The sequence below is a fragment of the Trematomus bernacchii genome, unplaced genomic scaffold (genome assembly GCF_902827165.1).
Source record: "Trematomus bernacchii unplaced genomic scaffold, fTreBer1.1, whole genome shotgun sequence".
Lineage (NCBI taxonomy): Eukaryota > Metazoa > Chordata > Actinopteri > Perciformes > Nototheniidae > Trematomus > Trematomus bernacchii.
Window position 1 is genome coordinate 1,430,886 of NW_022988097.1, and position 24,250 is coordinate 1,455,135.

Here is a 24,250-nt window from a genome sequence, read left to right on the forward strand (position 1 = left end):
GTCATCATTTCTGATTTCCAGGCTACGCTTGCAGAAGAGCAATCCAACTCTGCAAAAGTCCAGCTGAAGGTGGAAACTCTGGCATCTGAGCTCAAGAGCTGCAGGAAAGCTAAAGAGCAGCTCAAGAAGAATTTGGCGCGCTCTGAACGCAAACTGCAAGAGCAAGTAGAGGCCAATAAGAAGCTGGTTCAGGAGAAGGACGATGGAATTGGAAAGTTTCAGGATCGCGTCATTGAGCTTCAGAAGAGACACTTGAATGAAAATGCTTCAAAGCTCAAGATACAGACTCTTCAACACGATGTTAGCGCAAAAGATCGCCAGCTGATCTCGCTCCAGGCAAAGGTCAACCAGATGTCGGTAGACCTCATTGAGGAAAAGGACAGGAACCTGCGTCTGCAGATCGATGTCGCAGAAGCTCAGACCCTGCACAAGAGAGCTGAAGAGGAGAGCATTCAGATGACCAAGGAGAAACTGGGACATGGGAAAGTTCTAGTGGGACAGGTGCACACTCTGGGGGAGATCATCAGAGCTAAAGATGAACTCCTGGCTTTAAAAGACCAGATAATCAATCAGCTGAAGTCTTCAACATCGCAGCCGATAAGGGAAACAAGTAGAAGAAAACATAGGCTGACCCATCAGAGAGCCTGAAAATGTAGCCTGTGCAACACCCTGAAACAGAAAAAGAAAAGTTGAAATGCCTGAATTTCCCACTAATAACCACTAAACAGCAGATTCTTCCCTATCTCAACCAAACAAAAAATATTATTAGTATTCCGGTATGGACAATGTGGCTAAAAGTTAAGGCTGGCTCACTCTTGGCTTCATTTTCAGACTTAAATGTTGTTTTTCAATTTCATCCCGTAAAAGGTTGGTCTCTGGCTTATTCCTGTCCCAGCTGGACTATGGTGATACCATTTATAGATTTGCCTGTCCCACTGTTTTGGCCAAACTTGACCCACTCTACCATGCTGCACTGCGTTATCAAATGTACCCTATAGGACTCATCATTGCAAACTGTATAGCCTAACTGGATGGTCCTCACTTAGTATGCGTAGGATGCAGCACTGGTTTTATGTAAGGGATAATGTGCAGCGACGCGGTCATTATGGGGAAAAGAACACCGACAGGCTGATCAGGAGCCCGACGCGAAGCGGAGGGATCTAGATCTGCATGAAGGTGTTCTTTTCCCCATAATGACCAAGTCGCTGCACATTATCCCGCTTATTACATGGCCACATTCTCAACAAAGTAATGATATGACTCCCACTATTAATTGAAATGCTTTTATGGATTTAAAAAATGATTTTATTGATTTAAAAAATAGTTGTATGTATTGATTTAAATTGACATGCATCCGCTAAGGAAAATAGTCCGTTCTTACCGTTTGAAAAACGTAGCAACGGCAGGAAGGCGGAGCTTTTTGATTACAGATTTGAAAACATCGTTGCTTGCTTTAAAATTAGCACAATTCATTATGTCAAACCTTGGAAAGTATCTAGATATCCCTGCCCTAATGCCAAAGTAACTGGCAACTGAATATGTGTCGCCGTTTGATGTCTATGTCTGGACCGCTGCGTAAAAAGGAGGGTTTCTGCCCGTTACTTCTCCGCTGTTTTCTTGTCGCTCTTGTCTTGTCAGTTAGAAAAGCAAACTGCATGCAGTTTGCTTTCGGCCAAAACTGTATGCACAGTTAAATCGAACGGACTTCTTTGTGCAGATGTGAGCGTCCTTAACAACGGTCAATAAGTCCTTGACAGCGGTCTGTCTGTTCTGGATTAACAACGTGTCACGTGTTCTGAATTGACCAATCAGAATCGAGTATTCAACTAAACCATGTAATAATAATGTATAAAGCCATTTTAGGTAAGCTTCCACTGTATATATGTGCCAGATTTGCTCCAGTTTGTGACTCTTACAACCTCAGATCCAGTGCCTGGATACGGTTCCAGGTTCCTACTGTACGGACTGAGGCTGGAAAAAGGAGTCTTTCTTATTATGGTCCTTGGTCTTGGAATGACCTTCAATCAAGCCTCAAACTGAGGGCACTTGTCCCAATAGCCTCTTTTAAATTGAAGTTGTCTGAAGTCCTCACCACCAGCTGCTCTTGCAGTAATAAGTAGTCTACCTTTCTTACTGTCCTAATGTGCACAATGTAGTGACTGCTTTTTCGTCTTTTGTTTTCTTTATGTTCTCTGTATTTTTTATGTCTGTGTTATGTGTTATGTGTAACGTTGCTGCCTTCTTGGTCAGGTCAGCATTGAAAATGAGATTTTATCTCAATGTTTTTTATCTAGTTAAATAAAGGTTAAATTAAAAAAATTAAATTTTTAAAAAAAAGCTTAAAACCAGTCCTTAGTTTTGACAATAGTCTCCCGCTGCAGAGCTCCAGGCTTCAGCCCACCTTCGACATTGGAACCCATGGTGAAAAAAAACCTGGATCCTGAGTCATGTGCAAATCTTTTTAATTCACACGGCATCTATTGCATGTCTGTCCATCCTGGGAGAGGGATCCCTCCTCTGTTGCTCTCCCCGAGGTTTCTTCCATTTCCCCCCGTTAAATGTGGGATTTCTTTGGGAGTTTTTCCTTGTCCGATGTGAGGGTCCAAGGACAGAGGGTGTTGTATTCATATTGATATTCTTGTTGTATTCATGTTCTGTACAAACTGTACATTTAAATGTGTGATATTGGGCTTGATTATTGTTAATGAATAAAGAAAGCCTAGTTGAAAATAATTAAAACGCGATATCCTTTTCCATTAATACAACCTTTATATGTGGTTATAACTAGCTTAAAGGAGAGGTGTCATGGCCATTTCCACTGATCATAATTCCATTGTTGAGGTATACTAAAATAGATTTATACTGTGCATTTTTCCAAACTCACATTGGTTTCTCATACAGCATCTCTGTATGGTATGTGTATTCAATCTCTGTCCTAAACGGCTTGTTGGAGCTCCTGCCCCCCACTCCCTGTGAGCCCAGTGTGCTCTGATTGGTCAGCACGCCCACTCTGTTCTGATGAGTCCACCACCGTTACAGCGGAATATCAGTGATTATGTGTTACAATGGCGTTAGCAACCAGAAAATGACACCAGCAATGACAAACAGATGAGAATGCTGCGTGGGGTCTGGGTGCCGTGTTGGCGGGACATTGCGGGGCTCGCTGCTGGAGTGGACAGTGTGAGTTGGCTTGCTGGTGTTGTTTCCTGGTTGCTGCGTGGGGTCTGCGGGACACGGCGAGGCCCGGCCCGAGCTCGGCTGGAGCACATACACCCGCAGCCTGGCTGTGGGTCTGTGTGTGTGCTCGGACCGGGCCGGGCCTCGCCGTGTCCCGCTGTCTCAGGCTGAGAAATCCGCGGAGCTGCAGCTGAGAAAAAATAAGGCTGGCTGAGTGTGTGTGTGTGTGAGGAGCTCCGCGAATTGGTCCATTTGGATCGTCGTTACGTCACTTGGTTCCCGGAAGAGAAAAATGGAAAAAGAAAATCTCCAATGAGGCGTTCTGGGACAGCATCTTCGAATTCGAACGGCTCTTATCTTGGCTGCCACTGAAGTACTTCCGGGTCATTTCACTCCGTTAGGAAGAGAAGAGAAACTGACAATTCGACTGCAGCCCTAGACTACTGGGAAATTTCCCATGATGTAATGAGCTTCTCCTTCCTCTTCATCCGCACACATTCTTATACCATTAATGCATTTTAGTGACTTGATATATTATTTCCCATGGTCTTTGAGCTTTCCTTGTGTCACTTTCTGTCAATAGATGTGCCCTTGCAGCTGTAGAATGTTTTCAGACAGTTATTTATATTTATGCTATGCACTGTGCCTCTTCTGACATTTCTATAATATGTTATTAAATATTCCTGCATGCACTTTTTTAATATTTTAACTGATGATTGAACCTGACTATCTTTATTATAGCCCTCTTGTCGTTTTGTTTTTAGATATAAAGCTGCAGTTGTATTTTTGACCACTAGATGTCAGGAGTGAAACACCGCTGCAGAACTGTGCTGTTGACCTTCCTTTTCTGGCTAAATATAAACTTTAACATATCATATTAAAGTAAACTTTCTTTAAATAGGAAAATGAGTCAAAATTAAACTATAATTATGAACAATACTAAGTTATATTTTTGCCTGATTATAGGCCTACTCCTTTTTTATTAATATAAAGTAAGTTGTGTTTTCTACCTGAAAGGGACAACAGGGGATTTGAATTTGGCCTTGCTGAGCATGGTATCAAAATAAACTTCAAGAAAGAATTCCCTGAACACTTCAGCCCAGTGAAGGGTAGTGTTTATGGGGAAATGAGAGTGGAGAAGGGACTTTTTCTGATGACGCTTACTGATTGTTGTTAAAGAAACATGGGCACAAGGAAGTCAAATATAGCATACTAGAGACAAACTGTTTACTATGACTAACGGCATGAGGTCAGCAGTTGTCAAGGCAACTGGCCAGCCATGCAACCGAGGCCTCAGAGGCAAACAGGAAGTGGAGCTGAGAACCGAGTAGAGAAACTGAAACAGCAGTTAGAGCTATGGTTAGCTGAGAGAGCAGAGTGTTGATGTGTGAAACATCTGCTCTGACAGAAAGCTAAACCGCACGCGCTAAAAGACTGGTCCACTCCGCACGCTAACCCCCATGCAGCGCGACATGTGCTAACCTGCACACCTCAGCACCAGGCTGTGTTTCTTATCTCAGACCTCCGTCCCCTGTAAGGACCGGCTGCATGACCTCAACATCTTTAATGGACTCTATTTTCTTCCTTAACTGCAACAAATACAAAGTTTCTCATAAATCATAAAACTGGACTTTGATCTTCACGAGTGCGATAGAGGGAATAAAAGTCTGGACAATCAAATACATGTGCATGTTAATAAGAAAAATAAATATGTAAAGAAATGTATTCATCAACCAATGAAAAAATAAATGTAGATAATAGAGATAATAAGAGCCTGCATTTTGAATTAAATGTGTTAAGAAATAGAAAAAAAAGTTTTAGTTGAAAAATGAATTCATTTTGAAAGAAAGTATTTTATAAAAATGTTCGGTTTAGATTTATTTAAGTTTTATTTATACAATTAATTAAATACAGGTAAAGATTTCGTTTTTATTCCTGTGCTTATAGTTTTTTTTTCAAATTGACCTGCACATTTATTTGCCAAGACTTTTATTCTGCAGGTTAATTTGAAAGTGTGTGCAGAAATGAATTCATTAATTAATTTAAAAGAAAACGTTTTTAAATATTGCAGATAGAGAATAATATCCTAAATGATCAAATAAATATGAAAATAAACATGTCAATAAAAAAAAAAGATTGTATTTGAAAATGTACTTTAATTATTTCCCAATTTATATTCATTTATATAAATCTATCAAATTTCTATTTATGTTCTGCAGATTAATTGAAAAAATGTGCAGAAATGAATTAATTAATTATAATTTGTTTAAGTAATGTAGATTATACAGAGAATAAAAGCCTAAATGATCAAATAAATGTGCAGGTCAATTTGAAAATTAAAATGTCAAGAAAAAAAAAAAAAAATTAAATATTTGTATTTAAATTCATTTGTAATTAATGCATTTAAACATTACTTACCCTGTTAACATTTATTTCAGTTGTGTGTTCAACTGTATTTAAAAAATGTCTTTATTACATTTCTTGCCATTTGAGTTTTTATTAAGATGGCAGCTTTAGTCCTTCATACAATCAAGTCTATTAAACACCAAAATAAATACAAAACGATCTTTATTATCAGATTTACATGTTGATTCACATGTAGCTCAACGAGTACAGAGAATAAACAGTGGAGACATGTCGCACTTCGCTGCCTCTTAGGAGCTGAGCAATTACCTTCTTTAGTTCTCTATAAACTCAACGGTCATTTTGTGCTGAGACACTCCTCGGCTCTAAGTGGTTGTGAATCACACGAAGCAAAAGCAGGTGGGAACTACATGATGGAAAACATTATTACATCTCAATGTAATTAACTTTTGGCTGCAATTAAGTCCCTTTTTTTTTTAAAGCAAAAAAACCTCTACTTCTTTTCCTATAAGTGCACTTAAGTTATTCCTGGCTACATCTCTTCTTATAACTAGTCTGGATTTTGGTGCAATGTGAATGAAAAACGAGTTTGAATATTACATTTTTCAAGTAGAAGTTTTCAGTTTCAAGTCAACTCGTGGTTCAATATCGAGCACAAACAATTTTCACCCTCTGTCTGAAACCAGAGCCCAGTCTGCTCTGATTGGTTAGCTGGCCGGCTCAGTTGTGATCGGTCAACCGCTTAGGGATGTCCCGTACTTTAGCACGTACAATGGTTTTATGTAGTAATGTCACTACGTTACAGAAGTAAACAAAGGAGTTCAATGGAGGCGTTTCAGGCTGGGGGGGGGGGGGGACCATTTTACATGCTAAAAACCTATACAACACACTACAAGAAAGGAAACCTAAAAAAAGCATAATAGGGCCTTTAAAGTGTATTCTGCAGTGTAACCATCAAATCATGAAGGGGAGCCTCACAGAAACATAAGCCACCTGTCAGTATGCGCTGCAGAACAATAAGGAGGCGCGTTAAAGAAAACATTTGGTAAAGCCATTTCCACATTCTCACCAAACCCCCTCTGATTCTTAAATTAATTCACCATGATAATGATGTGCGTCCAGTGTAAAGTCTCTTAGTGGTTTGGTTAAAAAACCTTGGCAGATTCCTATTTGTCCGACTGTTTTGCTACTTTCAGTACTGTCCCTTGAGCTCTGCTTTAAGGCAGGCTTGGGAAAAAGAGACCGTGCTTTAGCCTGCTAGCTGCTAACACAAGTAGCTTTCAGATGCACTCTCCAACAGTGCATTGTAGAACAGTTCATCATTCTGGGTATATGTTTGGACTTACGTTGTCAAGTTAGTTATTTCATCTTATGTCAAATGAAGAGGTGGACATAATAAGCACACAAGAGGACACAGAACTCTGTGCTCTAGGGATAAGAGGACGTTTGGAGCGTAAAAACTACAGGGCTCTGCTGACGACAGTCCTCTGGGACATAGCCCTGACTTCCCTATTCCTACTCGTTATTATAGCAGTTATGTAATTGTGCAAAATCAATGCACTCACTGATTACACTGCTTAAGATCTCTCCTAATGTCTACTTCCTCTAACACAATCCCAGGGGCCTCTTTAGGGACATTTTTTACACTTTTTCAAGATTTCTTTGGCGTACATTTTGACTAGGGAGCAAGTTTCTTTCTTCTAAAAATATTTGAAGTTTGTCATCCACTCCTAAGATAAAGACACTAGGAGCCTTTAAAATAAAAGTCCCAACAAATAACTTTTTTTCAAACATATTTTTGACTCGTATATGGTAAATTAATAGGTTGCGGTTGCTGGTCTCCTCCAAAGATGGACGACTTGCCGTTGATGGCGCCACATTCCCATTCACTGACTTATCCCAGACTGAATGTTTAGAATCAACAGTGTTGTATAAACTATTAAAAGGTTAAAAATCTGCGAAAAAATATATAGTAATTATGATAAGGACAAAAGTGAGGCACGGGGGTTAAATAGTTAATCCCAACATATGAGGACGTTTGATATATTGTTACGAAATTAACTAGGTCAATGGTAGAAGGGTTAACCACTCCTCCACACTACAACTGTCAGTATCCAGAAACACACACAGAGCAGATGAAATGTCCTGAAAGCTACCTGCGCCTGTCATGGCAGACTAAAGCACGGCTAGTTTGAATCCAGCCACAGTTATTAAAAGGCACACATCTTCAAAAAGGCTACACACACACACACACTCAAACACACTAGTGCTGTCAGTAAGGTTCTGAAGCGGCTTGCAGGCATCCATACATATGAGCTATGTACATGATTAACACCAGGAGGAGAGGAGGAGGATACATAGTTCCTAGTCTGTGTGTGTGTGTGTGTTGGTGGGTAGAGTCCTGAGGTCTTCACACACACACACACAGACGGATACACACAAATCTGTTTCCACTGCGGGGCCAATCAGGGCTTCACAATGTCCGTCAGTCTTTGTCTCGATAACAATATGCCTTTGATTCTTTCTGCAGCTTTCTGTGGTAGAGCTGGTTTGCCAACTGAGAGATGAATTCCTAGGAAGTGTTCATTGCTTTGGTATGAACGCGTTTCTTACTTCAAAGTAGTGCGATCTCCCTGGAGCGGAAAGCGTTTGAGAGGGCAGGTGATTTGTTCTCTGTATTGTGAGAAGTCTTAGGAAGTGTGGCTAAATGTGAGGGAGATTTGTTAACTGTAATACATAAACAACTTCCTGTGTTCAACTATTAGCAAATGTTCTTGTACTTCAATTCTTTAACTTGCTGTTTTGAGTGCATAAATGTGTCCTAAAGCAATGTATGGAAAAATGCGAGTACCTGGACTCATAACGGTCAAAAGTTTTTTTGTGGAACGCTGGACACTTCTAACCCCTAGATTCCACCGGGTCCGTCTGCGGTGCGTTACGGGCGCGTTACGGCTGCGCCGCGGTGCTCACGGCGATCGCGGCCACTCTACTCAATGGGTGCTATTCCACCACACGCGGCGCGTTACGGCTCAGAAGCGTCCCAGAAGCGGCTCGGCGCAGGGCTCCTCTAAAATTAGGATAGAATCCTATTTTTGTCGCGGCGCAGCCGTAACGTAAGGTCGGGCAGGCAGGAAGTGGAACGTTCAGAGCATATATAGCATATATATATATATATATATAGATATATACACACACACACAAACTAATTTTGCAGACCCTATCCCTCCGTAGTCTTTCAAGTAGGAGAAATGCCAGCGTTCTCCTCCGGTTTACAGGCACTGTGTAAATTATATATATAGAATAATTATGATGATGAATGCATTTTTTTACCACTAAAATACAGCAACACATCTTTGATTCATGTCGTTTATAACTGGAATATTACAGTTATTATTAACTTTGTCTGTACAAAGTAGCCTGTCCAGGAAATATGCCCAAATCAACAAAAACTGCGAGTCGGCAGGCAAGACGCTTCGCTTCTGAAATGCTTCTGAAACGCGCCTGGTAGGGTATGACGCCGGAGGAGGCCGGACCAAAACCGCAACGCGACGCAGACGGTCCCGGTGGAATCTAGGGGTCACACTCAACGATCGCCATCTCGGCAACGTATCGGAAGCTACGCAAACCAGCAGCGATTGTTGTTGCCGCGGTAAACACAGCACTAACAATAAAAAGTGACCGTTTTTTTTAAAGGCTTTAATAAACATACGAATATATTAGTTTGGAAAATAAGCTGCCGCTAATTTGTATGTATGTATGCTAGCGCAGCGGTGTGTGATTTGTGAGACAACTCTGGTCTAAATTCACACACTGCTTAAGTGTTCATAGTGTAGGACATGGCAGTGCATCAAGGGAAGTGTCCCAATTGAGACGCATCAGTTTGAGTTGAAAATGTGTACGGCTAAAAATCATAGCAGAGTAGATGAATATGAGGTGAAGGTTTTAAACCTTAAGTAAGGAAACACTGATAAAAACGTACTCATCTACTAGGTTGTGCAATTAAAAACATTATGGCTTTCTCACAACTTTAAGTTCATTTTCTTTCATTGGATAATTACTAATAGTTACTAATTTCTTCCATTTGACATTATGTGGACTAAGGACACTTTGGGCTCACGAAGCGCGAAAGTGTGAGACTTTCTGTGCAAGTGTAAAACAAGAAGGTTTTACAGAGAATGGAGGTTTTTGTAGTGAGCATTCAACGGGATAAATGAGAGATGAATTAATCCGCACCAGATGTGTGAGAGTGTAAACCAGTGTAGTTTTGGTGTTGTTAATTCTAATTTAATTACCACTGTGAGTAATTATTATACAAATGGTAATTTTGTGGGTACTTTGTTAGCACCAGTCAGCAGTTCCTCCTCTTAAAATGAGAATTCATCGCCCAGAGAAGCTACAAAAGAATCAAAGGTTTTGAACCTCGTCCCGTTTTGGCTCGGCGCTGCTTTTCCTACTCGGTGTCATTCCTATGCCCTGGAAGCTGTGATGATGCTCCCTCATCTGGGGTCAGAGGTCAGGAGCTGTTCACGTCCGAGGTTTTCATTATGACACTGGCGCGCATCTCGTGTGTGAGGCCGGTCGCTGCCGACTCAGAGTTCTGGCCGTACGCTGCCGTCCAGTCGTCCACTTCCCCGGTGTGGTAGCTGATGAGGGGGGTGGGGTCTCGCGTGCTGGTGACCCTGAAGTTGGGCTTGGTCGCGGTGACGAAGGTGGCCATGCCGGGGAGAGAACATGAGGGAACCCTGAGAACTGATGTGTTGTAGTCCTGCCTCCAGACTACACTGAGCCCCTGGGACAAGAAAAAAAGAGAGAAGAAGAAGAGGAGCATAAGCAAAACACAAGCGGGGCACAAAGGCTGTGGCTAATTCCTGGCGCATGTTGTGGTGAGGCATACAGAAGTGAGATTTTCTCCTTTTCTTTCTGGACATCCATTGCCCAGTTCTGTGATTTATTTGTTTCCTCTCCTTTATATATGATTTCAGAAGAGGTGAAAAACGGTTTTGCTATTATAATTCTTATTTTGAAAATCCTTCAATTTCACTTTAGTAAAACAGCTGTTGTTGCAATACTCATTATGGCCACAACTTAGTTTGAACTACAAGATACATATATTGTGTGTTAGGCAGTAATGTTACATGTGTTAAAGGGGCTGGATAAATGAAACGCTGCAAATACAGAACGCTTCATGTGCATGTGTTCTGGCACATTGGTGTTGTTTTATTTGAATTGCTTTTGAAACTGCAGCTCGTTTCTCCTAACGGAAGTGTTTTGGGTACCGTAAGTCTTAAACACAGCATTCCAAAACACTATTTAAATCACATTTAGGTAATGGCTCACCAGATTTGTTTTTTTCCTCACTGCCTCTCATGGCTTCAGTTGCTTTGTATGTGTACAAATATAAACATTACATCTATTATATCAAATAGCTGCATTCATCACGGACACCTTTTATTACAGAAAATAATCTGAATGTGAGGGAAAGTTTCCTCTGTACTCTCTGTTCTCTTACCACTGATAAGAGGTAGCGTGTGTGTGTGTGTGTGTGTGTGTTACTGTGGGTACAATGTACTACAAAAGGCCAACCTCAGATCAAACTGTTAATGTTTGACAGTTCCTGACAAGGCCCTCCCTTTTCTCAGTGTCTCGCAACATTACAGGAAGGAAAAAAAACACACACACACCCTGTTTCAGCAGTAGCTATGAAACAGGTAAAAACCTGTTTATCTGCAGATCAGAGCAGTTAATCATTCATTCATCACTCTCTCCTGTGTACAGTATAATGGGAGACTCACCTCTGTGTCACTGTCCGTCTCGCTGCCTGTACAAAAAAAACAAATATACAGAAATGCAGTTAAAACATTTGTTTTAAGGTAGATCTTTGTAAAAAGTCACATAGTTACAGATACAAAATGAAGAGTTTACATACATAACATTTGCACACAATTAAATAAAAGTACATGTTAAAGAAAACTATGATTTGATATTGAACCCTGACTCTACAGGCCATGGTAGCGATGGAGAAACATAAGAAAGTGGTAGAGACAAAGAAAAACTGATGGCATGATTATAACTGTAAACTGATAGAGCTCACTCTGCCTGAATGACTGGTTGGGTAAGAAGAAAGGTGGATACACATATAACCAGATCTCAGGGTGCTAATGACTAACGATGGAGAACTGAAAGCCAATCAAGCATTGACATTAACCAACCACTTAGGGGAATCCTGAACTAACCCTTTCAAATGCCAAAAAATGGTGTGTGGTAGTTTTAAAGAGAGGGTAGAGGGGGGCTTCAGTTCCCCGTCAGAAGCTAGCTTTATTGACAAAAAGCAATGGGATTCTTCCATTGGATTTTTTTATATTGCAAGGTCTGTGACAAACACATGTTGATGATACTTGCGTACCTTTTTTCAGACGTCTAACCAAAAACACATTTAAAAAAAGCAGTGACGAGCTGAACCAGTGGTGTCTATCGTTTTTCGAAGACAGTTTATAGTCACGCCCACTTCCGCATTACGAGTTACTACAGAAGGTGCAGGTAGGTTCAGTCAGACAGTCAAACCGCCCCCCCCCCCATGAATTTGTCTCTCAGCGGCAGGAAGTGGAGGAATGTAGAGGGACCGCAGGGAGGGGTTGCTAATTCTTTGTGGTCTGATAAATAAAACTTCATTTATCAAATTTAGCAGCCAAGCTACAGTAGACATGAGATCACTTGAGCGAAGTTATCCTTATACATCCATGACGCTGGGGCTACGTCGATACGTGGTTACATCTAAACTGGGATGGTCAATTGATCGACTCAACCTGGAACTCTACTCATCCAAACCACAGAACAGGAAGTAATTAGTGCATGTCAGCCAGATTAAGCTGTGTGTTATAACACATAAACATCATTAACCATGACCTAGAAAGATTCTCTTTGTAAGATTGTAACCTCTGTGCCTTTAAATGGTAACTGTGGTCAAAACTCTGGTTATGCATCTCTTTCTACAAGCTTACTCTCATTTAACTAGCACATTTATGCTCTTTCTTATCACAAACTGTTGTTAACACTAGAACCGCCATCGGGTCAATTTGACCCACAGCTGTTTTTTTTTATTGTATGTAACTTTTTTTCAATAAAATATTAAAGTCTCCCAGTCTGTGACTTTTCCTGAAAGTGTGTTATGTAGCACACTCTGTTGTTAAAAATGGTCAATATGAAGTCAGATTGAAGAAATCGCCAAAGAAATTGCCATTTATACCTATTTCCGCCAGCGGGTCATATTGACCCCACCCCTTTTCGCGCTATTGATTTTGCACATAAACATGACGTGTTGCTATAGCAACGCCTTTTGTCTACTGCGGTTCCTTATAGATTGAGAGATAGATTGAGAGAGAGAGAGAGATAGATAGATAGATAGATAGATCAATATTGCCAGTGTGGCTGAAACTTTCTCTCCCTCTTCTTCTCATACTCCCTGTCACTCTCCTTTAACTCCTCCGGTGACTTTCTTTTATTTGACGATTGCTTTTTGCCCGGCGCTTGGCCAGTTACCGGTGGTTTTAAAAACATTTTGGCGAATGGTTAGGTGGCGCGACAGTCTATAGTGAAGGAGCGCGCTCCCGCTCACGGGAGACTGTTCGCGCTGCGCTCCGCAGCAAACAGCTGTTTGCTTTTCACCCAACAGGGTGTCTAAATAGTGCTTCCGGGCCAGCGGGCCATTTATAATGTCGAGCCCTGTATATCATATGAAAAGCTGAGAGTCCACAGATTCTATTGGTATACGTTTCATCCCTGTGCGATCAAAACTCACTGTTCAATAAAAGAACATTTTACCTTGAAAATCAATGCATTCTAATAGCGGGTCAATTTGACCCAGGTGGCGGTTTTAGGTATACAAAAACCTCTGGCGGTTCTAGTGTTAAGTGTGTGTATGTGTATGTGTATGTGTATATGTGTGTGTGTGTGTGTGTATGTGTATGTGTGCGTGTGTGTGTGTGTGTGTGTGTGTAGTCTCACCGCAGCATGAGGATACAGGAGAGATTTGCAGCGGGTACGAGTGGGAGGAGCTTACGGTCTGCTCCTCGTGCTCAGTGGTCACCTCGATGGTCTGACAGACGACCGGTAGCTGCTCGCTGGTGATCACATGGTCTCCTGTCACTGAGCATGTTAGGAAAGGCTGAAACCACTGTAGTGCTGTAAATACATTATTGATTAAAATGACTCAAGTGTGTGGAAAATCTGGTTACAAATCTTCCCAGTGATGTGAGATAAAGAGATATTCGTACGCCTTGAAAATCAAAGTGTAGTTAATACATATTCATGAAGTCATAAAACTGCTTTGATCTCCTTTAAATGTATTGCAAAAGTTACTTGAAAAAGTAACCAATTGTTATCTTTTCCATTTTTTATTTATGTTGATAGAAAAAGTTCCTTAAAAAAAGGGAAAGAGTGCTGTTATCAATTACAAGCAATAATAATGCAACAAAAAAAAAGGAAAAACGATAAATATAGTGTCCCTTTGTTCCATAGCAAATGTATCTTCTTCATGATAATAATTCTTAAATTCTTCTAACTAGTATATGAAAACAGTCAGCAGTTACTGAGCTAGATAATAAACAGATCTACTGAAAGTCTTTTTTCTTTACTTTTGAAGCTTCTATTGTGGTTTTTAAATTAAGCTTTCAATGTCTGTTGTCATATTTTATGAGCAGTCTCAACCCTGAAATAATTGATTTTGTGTTATCTTGGATAAATGAATGTAATACATGATGCTGTTAGATTGCTGCTAAGCTGCTTTTTGAATGTGTAACCATTCTGTGAGGCAAGTGGAACAGCAGAGAAAACACCAACCAATAAGGATTGAAGAATGATCCCACTGAATTTTAGAAATGATTACATTTTAGCATGGTTTGAAAATAGATTTTGGATCCATTTTGTCATTGGAAAGATCATCACTTGTTAAGAGGTACTCTTCAAATAGCACTATACATGACAGAGGACTGGTTAAGTGTTATAACTAGGAGGGTAACAGAAAGTAGGTACATTTGGTTCATTCCCAAAGTCGTGACTGACCCTGCTGCTTCTTTTTTATGTCAATGCCTGTTAATGTTCTTTGGTTTTGGCTTTGTTGGTGTTAAGTGTAGGTTTGTTATTGCATTTTTCAAAACAAAATTGTTTATAAATGGCTGCATTGTTGGCATCTACATAGAGAGGCGAAGTCCCTCCCTTTCCGGGGGAGCTCCATGGGACCTTATTTCGGAAAAATTATGTATTGAAGTCAATGGGGAGAGAAAGATTATCTTTCGATCCCGTTTGAATTGTGCCACGAATTACACATATGATGTTTGTCAATTTAAAAGATAATTTTACAAGTCAAAAAATAAAAAGGTGTCATAAAACTGTGAAGTAACACTTTTTTTGTGTGAAACCGCTCAATGAACTACATCTCCCGCCTCGCACCACACACCAAGACGGCCGTCACGTTGGCACATTTCACTTCTTTCTTTCAGAATGAGGCGAAAAGTATTAAAAGAGGTGAAAATCACTCCAAGTCTGGGCATGTTGAGAGCTGTACATACACACAAGGGGAGTTAGTCGGTTCCGTAAGAGCCAGCATGCGGGACGGGGATTCTGGGATTTGTAGTCTTTCTAGTTGCGTATTTTTCATAGTCTTATATTTCAACAGTTTTACGACAAACTGACTTTTTTGACATGGAAATTATTTTTTAAGTTTGACAAACATCATATGTGTAATTCGTGGCACAATTCAAACGGGATCGAAAGATAATCTTTCTCTCTCCATTGGCTTCAATACATCATTTTTCAGAAATAAGGTCCCATGGGTCGGAAGTAGATGGGCGGGACTTCGCCTCTCTATACAAAAAAAATCTCACATTCTCATTAGTCCATTTGTTATAACAGTTCCTCTTACTAAGTCAGTTAGTATTTTATCTTATGAGTGTTGAGAACAAAAATATTCTACATGGAAATCTACCTTTTTCTTTAAATAAATGTTGATTTTTGGGAAATGTTTGGATCACACCAATTGGTAACCATCCTAATTGGCCACCACTTAATTGTTATTCTATAATTCATATAATATTAGCGTTGCCTGATCTTTACATGAAGCTTTGCACAAATACCAGCTTTAAACACTATTGAAAGATAGTAAAACAAATTAAATTTTAAAAAAGAAGCCACAAAATATGAGTAAAGAAGACAGTAGTGTGGTACCTGAGACGCTGTCCGTCACTGTGAACTCTAGTGCTTCCTGCTTGATCACATCCTGTTTGGTGTAGTCGATAGGGCCGCTGTGATAATCAGGATCAGACCTCGATGGAGACGGAGAACCTGTCTGCTGGGGACACAGAGTGGAAGAGGAGACAGAGAAAGATTAAGAATACACCTTTAGACCTGTGTTAGATCATAGAAAGCAAAAACATGTAGTTAAAACTTTGAAAGTTCATTTTTACAAGCCCGTTGGAAGATAGTATCCTTTACAGAATAACTTCTAACCGAGAGGTTGAGAAACTTATATACGAGTGCAGGGCTGGAGTAATTGAACATTAGTCAGCTTACGCTTAAGTATTCAGCTGTAACAATATAAACAGCTTATTCCCGCTAACACCATGAAGCATTTCAGGCATGTAAACACAGAAAGTGAACTGACCAGAATGTGCTGAAGAAACTTGTCAAATATTAAATAAGCACTGTTCTGTAAATGTTGTTAAATGTTGCTTGGAATTAAGCATTTCTCACTTATATTTACAATTTGGTCTGTTCTTCGAGTAATCTTCCTTCAATTTTGACTTCAATTCAAGCATGAAGATAGTCTACAGAAAACAGAAAGTTTATTTTTCCTTTCTGTTGGAAAAAGAAAAAGTGGCCATTTCTCAAATGTTACTATTAGTTTTACATAAGCCATCGTCTGGCATATGTCTTTCACGTCGCAGTGGAGTCACAGCTGATTTGTCATGATGCATGATTGGGGGAATTTGCAATACAAAACTGAGTCAGATTTACAGAAAACGTTGCACTGCTTTGGCATGAAGGGAGCAACATTTCACTAAGTAACCAAGAGCTCAAATGAATGTGAGGACAGAGTGGGATTTAGATACGACTCTTCTTTTCAGGTGTTGTTATTTCCGGTTCTGATGCTGCCACTGAAGGCCTTTAGCAAATCAAGTCTCCCATTTATTATTATTATTTTATTACATATTATTTAGCTGACGCTTTTATCAAAAGGGGCTTACATACTCTTTAATACTGTAGACATAGAGGTCAAATGTGGCGTCTAGTATCTTGCCGAAAGTCACCGTAACAGTCTTGACTGCAGGGGTAGGGATCAAACCACTGATCTCTGATTGGCTGATCAGTGCACTAAAATGCTTGCATGTTAAAAATGAAATGCGCATCAATAATATTTACTTTTACCCTCCAAAACGTACGTCTGTCATAAAGATGTTGGAACGGGTTTGACTTTTTCCCGTTTTTTCTGCATTTGACAAAAGCCTTTTGAGAGTAGTTTGACCCCACGTACATACAAACGTCATCATCGCTACCCATTAAACCTACAAAACCTGCCAACCGTTTTGTCTCAATTTGCGCTAATTTTCACAATTGATAGCATAATAAAACATAGTGTAATGTTTTTTCCAGATTTATAAAAAATGCAAGAAGGAATCGGAGAGCAAAAGCTTTTACGGGGAGCAAAATGTGGAATATATTCACCAGGGTTATGTCATGTCTCTATGTGTTATTATTTTTACTCAATCCAGCAAATGGTGTGTTCATGTACCTCTTTACTCCTTTTTGGCTTCCCCTCCTTGTCGGTCTTCTTCTTTTCCACTTAAATATACAGAAAGAATAAAAACGTTCAGTAAATGAGCCACAATATAACTGGAAAGAGTATTGATTCAGTAAATATGGAATTATGAACAAGTATTTATAACAGAAACAGATTAGATCTAGAAAAGTGATTGTGCTCACCTTTCTTCATCATCCTCTCGGAGAAGGAGAGCATCTTGTACACTCTGAATGCGTTGGTTCCCTTCTTGATGCTTTTGTCCTTCACCTCCTCGATGTCCGGCAGACTGTTCATGGCGCAGCGGAAGTTCGCCTTCCACGTCTTCGGGTCAGGGCGGTCTATGCCGATCTGATATTTACCTGCACAAAACACAGAGAAGTCACCATCTTTTCCTAGGTATATCATTATTCATATCTCATTTTATTTAGATATTATCCAGCTTGCATTCTTCTACTGTTTTGCAAAGAAATACAGAAAATTAGAAGAATGTACTTTTTTTGTGATGGCCGATTGTGGAGGAAGACACCTCAAACAATCACCTTAAACAAACTATCACACTCTTATTTAGTTTGATAACATGGTATGACCAGAGCTTTTTTCTTTATCATTATAACCAAAAACATTATTTAAAAAAAAAACGACTTTATGTTGCTCAGTAGACTTGCTTCATTTGAATTTGTTTGAATTTATTTAAATGAATACACTTGATACAATCAGTTCACTTATTGTTCAGCAGACTAAATATGGCTAGTGAGTATAATATCACCAACAGTCTCCAGCTGATAGCTTTAAGTACTGTAGGAGATTTTAGCTTCCTTTCTGAAGTGTAGAGCTGAATATTCCCCACTGATATTTCTGCAGGGTGACGGAGCGGTTGCTGTTAGCGCTACAACACCTGAGGTAGGGCTGCCCCCAAATAGTCGACTAAAAATGAGTCTTAATCGACTCAAGGTCGACGGCTATTATTATTATTATTATTAAGACGCACAGCAAATGGCCCCTACCAACTGAGCTACACGGTGGCCCTAGCCCCAGAACATGGGTTTTCCGTTTTTTCTGTTGCTTATTTTATTGTATGCAGTCTTTTATCTTTATATTTGCCATGTCATTTGTTTGTTTTGTTAATGACGGAGATTTTAGGGCTGCACAATTGATTCAAATTTGTATCCCAGTCGCATAGTGGCGCCATACCCCAAACACACCAAGCGCAATATTTGGTAAAGGTAAAATATGTCAAACTACCCGGGTGGGTATAATGAAGCAGAAGAGGCATACAAAGAACATTCTAGAGACTTGATGTGAATTATAAAATGATCAATCCTTCTAATGTGGCGAATCACATCGCGTTCTGTGTCCCTACTGATTGAGACACATGATCATTGGGATTTCTTCCTTACTAATGTCCCGCAAATTAAAGGTTTCACTGATTTTAGACAGAACTGGTGCGGTGTCTAGCAGTATGACCATGTCAACCACTGAAAAGGAGAAGCACAGTGTGTGTGTGTGTGTGTGTGTGTGTGTGTGTTACCGGTGTGTATGGCCCATCTCATGAAGAGCGGAGCGTCTTTCTCCAGGTCCCAGCCGTGACGCGCTGCATGCATCCACGGGATCTGGAATATCCGCTTTTCCTACACACATTTACATTCTGTCAGCTATTGAACTATAATATAAAAGTGTGTGTGTTTCTTTGTGTGTGTCAAAGTGTATACTTACTTTGTTGACCCATGCGAGTCCCGGTATCTGGCAGGAGTCGATCTGTTCCTCCAGCCACGGCCGCATCCTCATTCTCTCTGCGGGCATCGTCTCCTGTGAGCACACACACATTGACACATAAACTGGTATGTTGGAGCCAGTTTTTTGTTTCTTTGTGAAAAGGTCAAATAAGATTGTCACCTCGTGGGGACTTCTGTAGTCAAGGGACTATAACAAAAAAAGATTCCCACTGCACCAGCCTTTAAGACACAGGTACGGGCAACATGTGTGGAAGACACCGTCGACACAACGTTTCTAACCCTTTTAATTACTTAAAATGTCAGCTTTGCCTCTTCTGTTTTGACTTGTTTGACTATTGTAAAGGCCTATTTGCCTTGCTGAAGAGTAGACTTTTTTTTATTAAAGCAGCAGTATTATGCTTTTTATGGTTTTCTCTTTCCTGTAGTGTGTGATATAGATTTGTGTTCATGTAAATGGTCAGAAAAGATAAAGCATTTTTCAAACTTTGTACGGACCCTAAGGAACGGCTGTTATTATTACAGCAATAGAAAACATAGTGTGTACCGCCTCTGTGAACAAAATGAAGGAGAGAGTTGAGTTCCTTTTATCTGCGGTTGTAAAGATAAGACTCCTGCCAAGTTCATGACAGTCAACTTGCTATCAAAACCACAGCCACATACTGTCTGAATAAAAGAAAACATAGTAAATAACATATTTTAGAAGATGAGACAAAAGGGACTAGAGAAAGAACTAAAAGATTAATAAATATGGTATGTTTATTTGGGAGCAAATTATGAAAAATTGGATTTAAGAGCGCAGTTATGATCTCTGCAGAGTGATATGTTCAAAGTCCGGCAGTGAGCTGACACTCCCTGGTGCACACGGTGCACTGAGCCTCCTGACGTGAGACTGAGCTCCACAACAGGTCAAACAGGGTGACATGGCACCGCGTCAAATAATACGCATTAGCCCTTTTCTAACCGCAGGGGTTTGAACATCCACCGTACAGTAGAGACAGGTTAACTGTGTTCAATCAGAGACATTCATCTGGACCACAGGGGTGTAAAATGCAGTAGTTCAAATAGTGTATGTTATGGTATTTAAATGTGTTGAATATTAAGTTCTGACAGCTGTATTTGGATTTTTTTTTGTGAATTATACTGTTAAATGCAAAGAAATAAGAAAATAATAAGGAAATACAAATAAGTCAGCATAAAATAGGAAATAGTTAGGTTGCGGAAAGATGTTTTTGAGTGCACAATTAGTGATATTTAGTACTATTTTGTTCAAGCTATGCACCAGTAGCTTGCTGTATGAATAATGAATTACATTTACAATATCTGCCATATAGCTTCATCCTGTATTTACAATTAAAACTCATAAAGCATGATGTTACATTAACATTACAAATGTAATTATTATTATTTTAAGTTCAAATATGATTTTGAAGAGTGTTCCCACATGACTTGCCCTGCTTATACATGTATAAATATACCGTATATGAATTACACATTTAATTTCCTAAATGTCAACAAAAAACACGTAAGTTGCAGTACATGACACTTTAGATGTATTCAAAGGTCGAAGAAGTACTAAAATATTGCACTTAAGTAGTAGTCCTGCCATCAAAATGTTACTCAAGTAAATATACAAAAGTATTACCATCAAAATATACTTAAAGTACTACAAGTAAAAGTACTCATTATGCAGACATTTCAGAATCATATATATTATATATTTCGGTTATAATTATTGATGTATTGATGTGTTTATCAAGCTGGTAAAGGTGGAACTAATTGTGAATTTATTCAGTGTTGAAGAGTACTAGACTCCTGGTACTAGGATGGGTTAAATGCAGAGAACAAATTTCACTGTGTGCTCTGCATGTGTGACCATTAAAGAGGGTTTCATCCCTCCCTATTCTCTCTATTCTATATTGTTTATCATTAATCTATATCTGCAAAGTAAGTAAAGGTACTACATGAATGTAGTGGAGTATAAGTACAATATTTACCTTTGATTGTAGTTGAATACAAGTAGTTGTAGTGGAATATAAATACAATATTTACCTCTGAATTGTAGCGGATTAGAACTTCAAAGAAGCATAATGGAAATACTCAAGTAAAGTACAAGTACCTCAAAATAGTGCTTAAATACAATCCTTGAGTAAAAGTACTAAGTTACTTAACAGGACTAGCTGTAGTGTAGTTTAAAAAAACATCTCTGATTTACTAACACATGCACGAAGTCCTGAATGCAACATACATTTGGTCACATAGTTTTACTCGCATAACTAAATACAAACTAAAATACGTTTAAAATGTGACATTTGCAACCAAGAGTCCTTTTGATACATGTTAGCAAGTGTTAGTAATGCCATATTCTATCCATATGATATTTGACTTTAGGTAAGTGTTAGCAGCAGGATTGTTAGGTATTAAAGTTGGATTTAGCAGTGGCGTTAAGTCAAGAGTTAACTGTGCTCTGTTGGTCTGCTATCTGCCAGCGTGCTGACCCCAAAACATGCGAGTCAAAAGTGAAAATAAATCCCATACCTCGTCAACAAACGGCAGAGAAAAACTACAGTACCACTTTCACTTACACAGCGGGCCAGCAGCCGCCATGTCGTCCTGCGGGAAGTCAGTAGCGTTAACATGCGGAAATAAGATGTTACCTGTTCAGTCTGGACGGCCTGCAGCCTCGCAGTCCTGCTGTCACAACAACACGCGCAGCTCCAATTATACAACTTCACTTATCGGTGGTTTAAAGTAGAAAAATGGAAAGAATGGCCGTCGTTTTTCTCTGTTTCTGTATTCAGACCGAAAGCAAAACAACGGCTGCTTCGGGAAGTGGGGGCTCGAGCTGGAAATCCCCCTCCTGCCTGCTCTCGTGCTCTCGCTTTGGGGCTTTCTTGGCTGCGTGGCGGAAGTTTCTTGGCTGCGTGCGCGCTCCCGAGGAAATCCCGAGCGAAGAGGGCTCACTCTGCTCAATTTTATTGGAACCACAAAAGCCTTTATAAGCCTATAACATTATGGGGCGACTGTACCTCAGCCATCATGTCGATGTGTCCTTTTGCAAAATTCAAAATGTAAAAAAAGAATGTGTGGGAATGTTAGATTCCAAAAGCACTTTGAGGGGTCTGAAATGCATTAAATGTACCATTTTCCCCTGTTTAATATATCATATTTGTATATATCCTTTATTTAACCAGGTAAAAGTCTCATTGAGATTAAAATCTAATTTTCAAGAGCGACCTGGCCAAGAGGCCAGCATGAACAATGTTACAACAAATGAACACAAAAACATACAGGCAGGCACTAGTTTTGCCACAGATCTGTTTTTCATCTGTAGTCCCCGTTCATGTATTGCACTGTGACATAAAGAATATAACATTGTATCCATCTAAACATTGCCCATTCCTAAATTTAAATTGTAAAGAAAATTAAATGTTTTATTTTATTCTATATTTGTGTTTCTTGTCTGTGTAAAACTACCATAGAAATAACCTGTATTCTGATCAAATGTAATGTACCTGTGTTCTGTTTTAGCTTATACATTGCTAAGATATATAGTAACTCTCAATACTCCTTTATGCAAATGTGAACCTGCTAATTGCCAATAGGCTACAAGATAATATATTGGTTTTATTCAATAGTATTGGAGCGCTATAAATGTATTGACTTGTATTGAAATGACAGGTTACTTTGGCATGTTTTTGTTCTCTGTTCTGAAACGTGACTTGGCTGCGGTAACAGCACACTTTATAGTGGCTAACATGTTTTTATTTATCCCCATTCACTTTATAGACTGTCCACACCCAGTGGCGTTTTTATATGTAGCCTACAAAAGTGGTGGGGCACAAAAATCTTAGATGTCTATATATAAGCTTCTGCAGTGACGTGCAGTGAGGGTCATGGCTGGTGAGGCACTGGCACTGACTCTTCAGGTTTACAAATATTATATTTTGACCTAAATCAAAATATAATATTATTTTCAAAAGCTTTTTTAGTCTGATGCGTTGATTAATTTTAAACAGACAGTTCAACAAAAGGATACCCAAAAAATGTAATTTTATCATTTAAATATTGAATTGTTCTCTTTTAGTAAGATCCCATTTTCAATAAAATGGTGGTCTTACCTTGACTTGAAGATGAAGTCCATTTGCCTATCCTTCTGGACAAAAATCTCTATTACTTTTTTGTAAAAGTCCTCCTTATCTTCTTGTAGTTTCAAAAGTCGAATCATAAATCTAATCGATAGATTTATGATTAGAAAATTATAAAAGTAGGGTAGACATGTGGATATTATCCGGCTGAACAAAACGTGCATTTATCTAACAGGTACGTTTCCCAAAGATCTTATTTCGAGCTATTTTCTAAAATCCTATTGAGAAATCTCATTGCTTTTTTGTTGAGGGAAGCCATGCGCAGCTTACTTCCGGGTTTTAGGACGCGTCACTGCACCTCTCTCGTCTCCTCTTCACATACCACACTTTTCGCGGCACACGTACTTACAGCCAATCAGCTCTGAATTATGTGAGATGACGTATGGTGGGGATGGCAGCTCAGTGCCCCTATGGTCATTATTTTTTTGCCACACACAGGGTGTTTCTCAATCGCGAGTACGCTTGCTTGGTAGCACATGTCTGCCGAGCATCTTGCTTCAGAAGCGAGTCAAGAATACTTCCTGCCATTCAGAAACAAAGAGTGGAACAGGCTAGCAAGTGTGCAGGTGTGCGTCATATGAGAGCCTTACATCTTCCGCCAGAGATTTGGGGAAATTGGTCCGTGCGCAAAGCATTGTGGGGATTTTAAGACCGCGGAGTCTACTCATGTGCAGCCTCGATATTTCTCCAAACGGAGTACGCCGGGCTCTGTAGATTTCCAAGTATGCTGGAGATTGGAACAGTACTTCGGCGGCACTCGATGACGTAGTATGCTTGAAATAGTGGCTCTGCAGCAGCTTTACTCGCGATTGAGAAACACCCACATTAAATAGGAAAATACTCTGAGCATGCGCAGTGTAGTTTTTACAGTCACCATTCACTTCTTAGACAGTGAGAGGGAGGGGCATGATCGGGTTTTGTCCCACATGGCTCAAAACAGCTCAATAGCAATAGGCACACACTGTAGACACTAATTAGAAGAACACAGACTAAAACAGCAATGTACAGACGAATCAGATGATTAAACATGATCTTAAAAT

General features: G+C 39.7%; 1 protein-coding gene across 9 annotated transcripts; it reads right to left on the reverse strand.

Annotated features, from left to right (window-relative positions):
- Window positions 1-8,981: 8,981 nt before the first annotated feature.
- irf2 (interferon regulatory factor 2) lies at window positions 8,982-21,955 on the reverse strand. Of its 9 annotated transcripts, none has more exons than XM_034121271.1 (9): window positions 21,648-21,670; window positions 19,046-19,138; window positions 18,861-18,960; window positions 17,515-17,691; window positions 17,324-17,373; window positions 15,760-15,880; window positions 13,543-13,677; window positions 11,334-11,359; window positions 8,982-10,330 (listed from the first exon to the last, which is right to left on the reverse strand). In XM_034121271.1, exons 2-9 carry the CDS (start codon window positions 19,130-19,132, stop codon window positions 10,055-10,057), a joined length of 972 nt encoding a protein of 323 aa, XP_033977162.1. In that variant the 5' UTR covers window positions 19,133-19,138; window positions 21,648-21,670; the 3' UTR covers window positions 8,982-10,054. The 9 variants fall into 9 exon arrangements, 8 of the variants coding, with proteins under 8 accessions (XP_033977162.1, XP_033977161.1, XP_033977158.1 ...); XM_034121270.1 differs by having other exon boundaries at window positions 15,760-15,883; XM_034121267.1 differs by having other exon boundaries at window positions 13,543-13,683; window positions 15,760-15,883.
- Window positions 21,956-24,250: the final 2,295 nt, after the last annotated feature.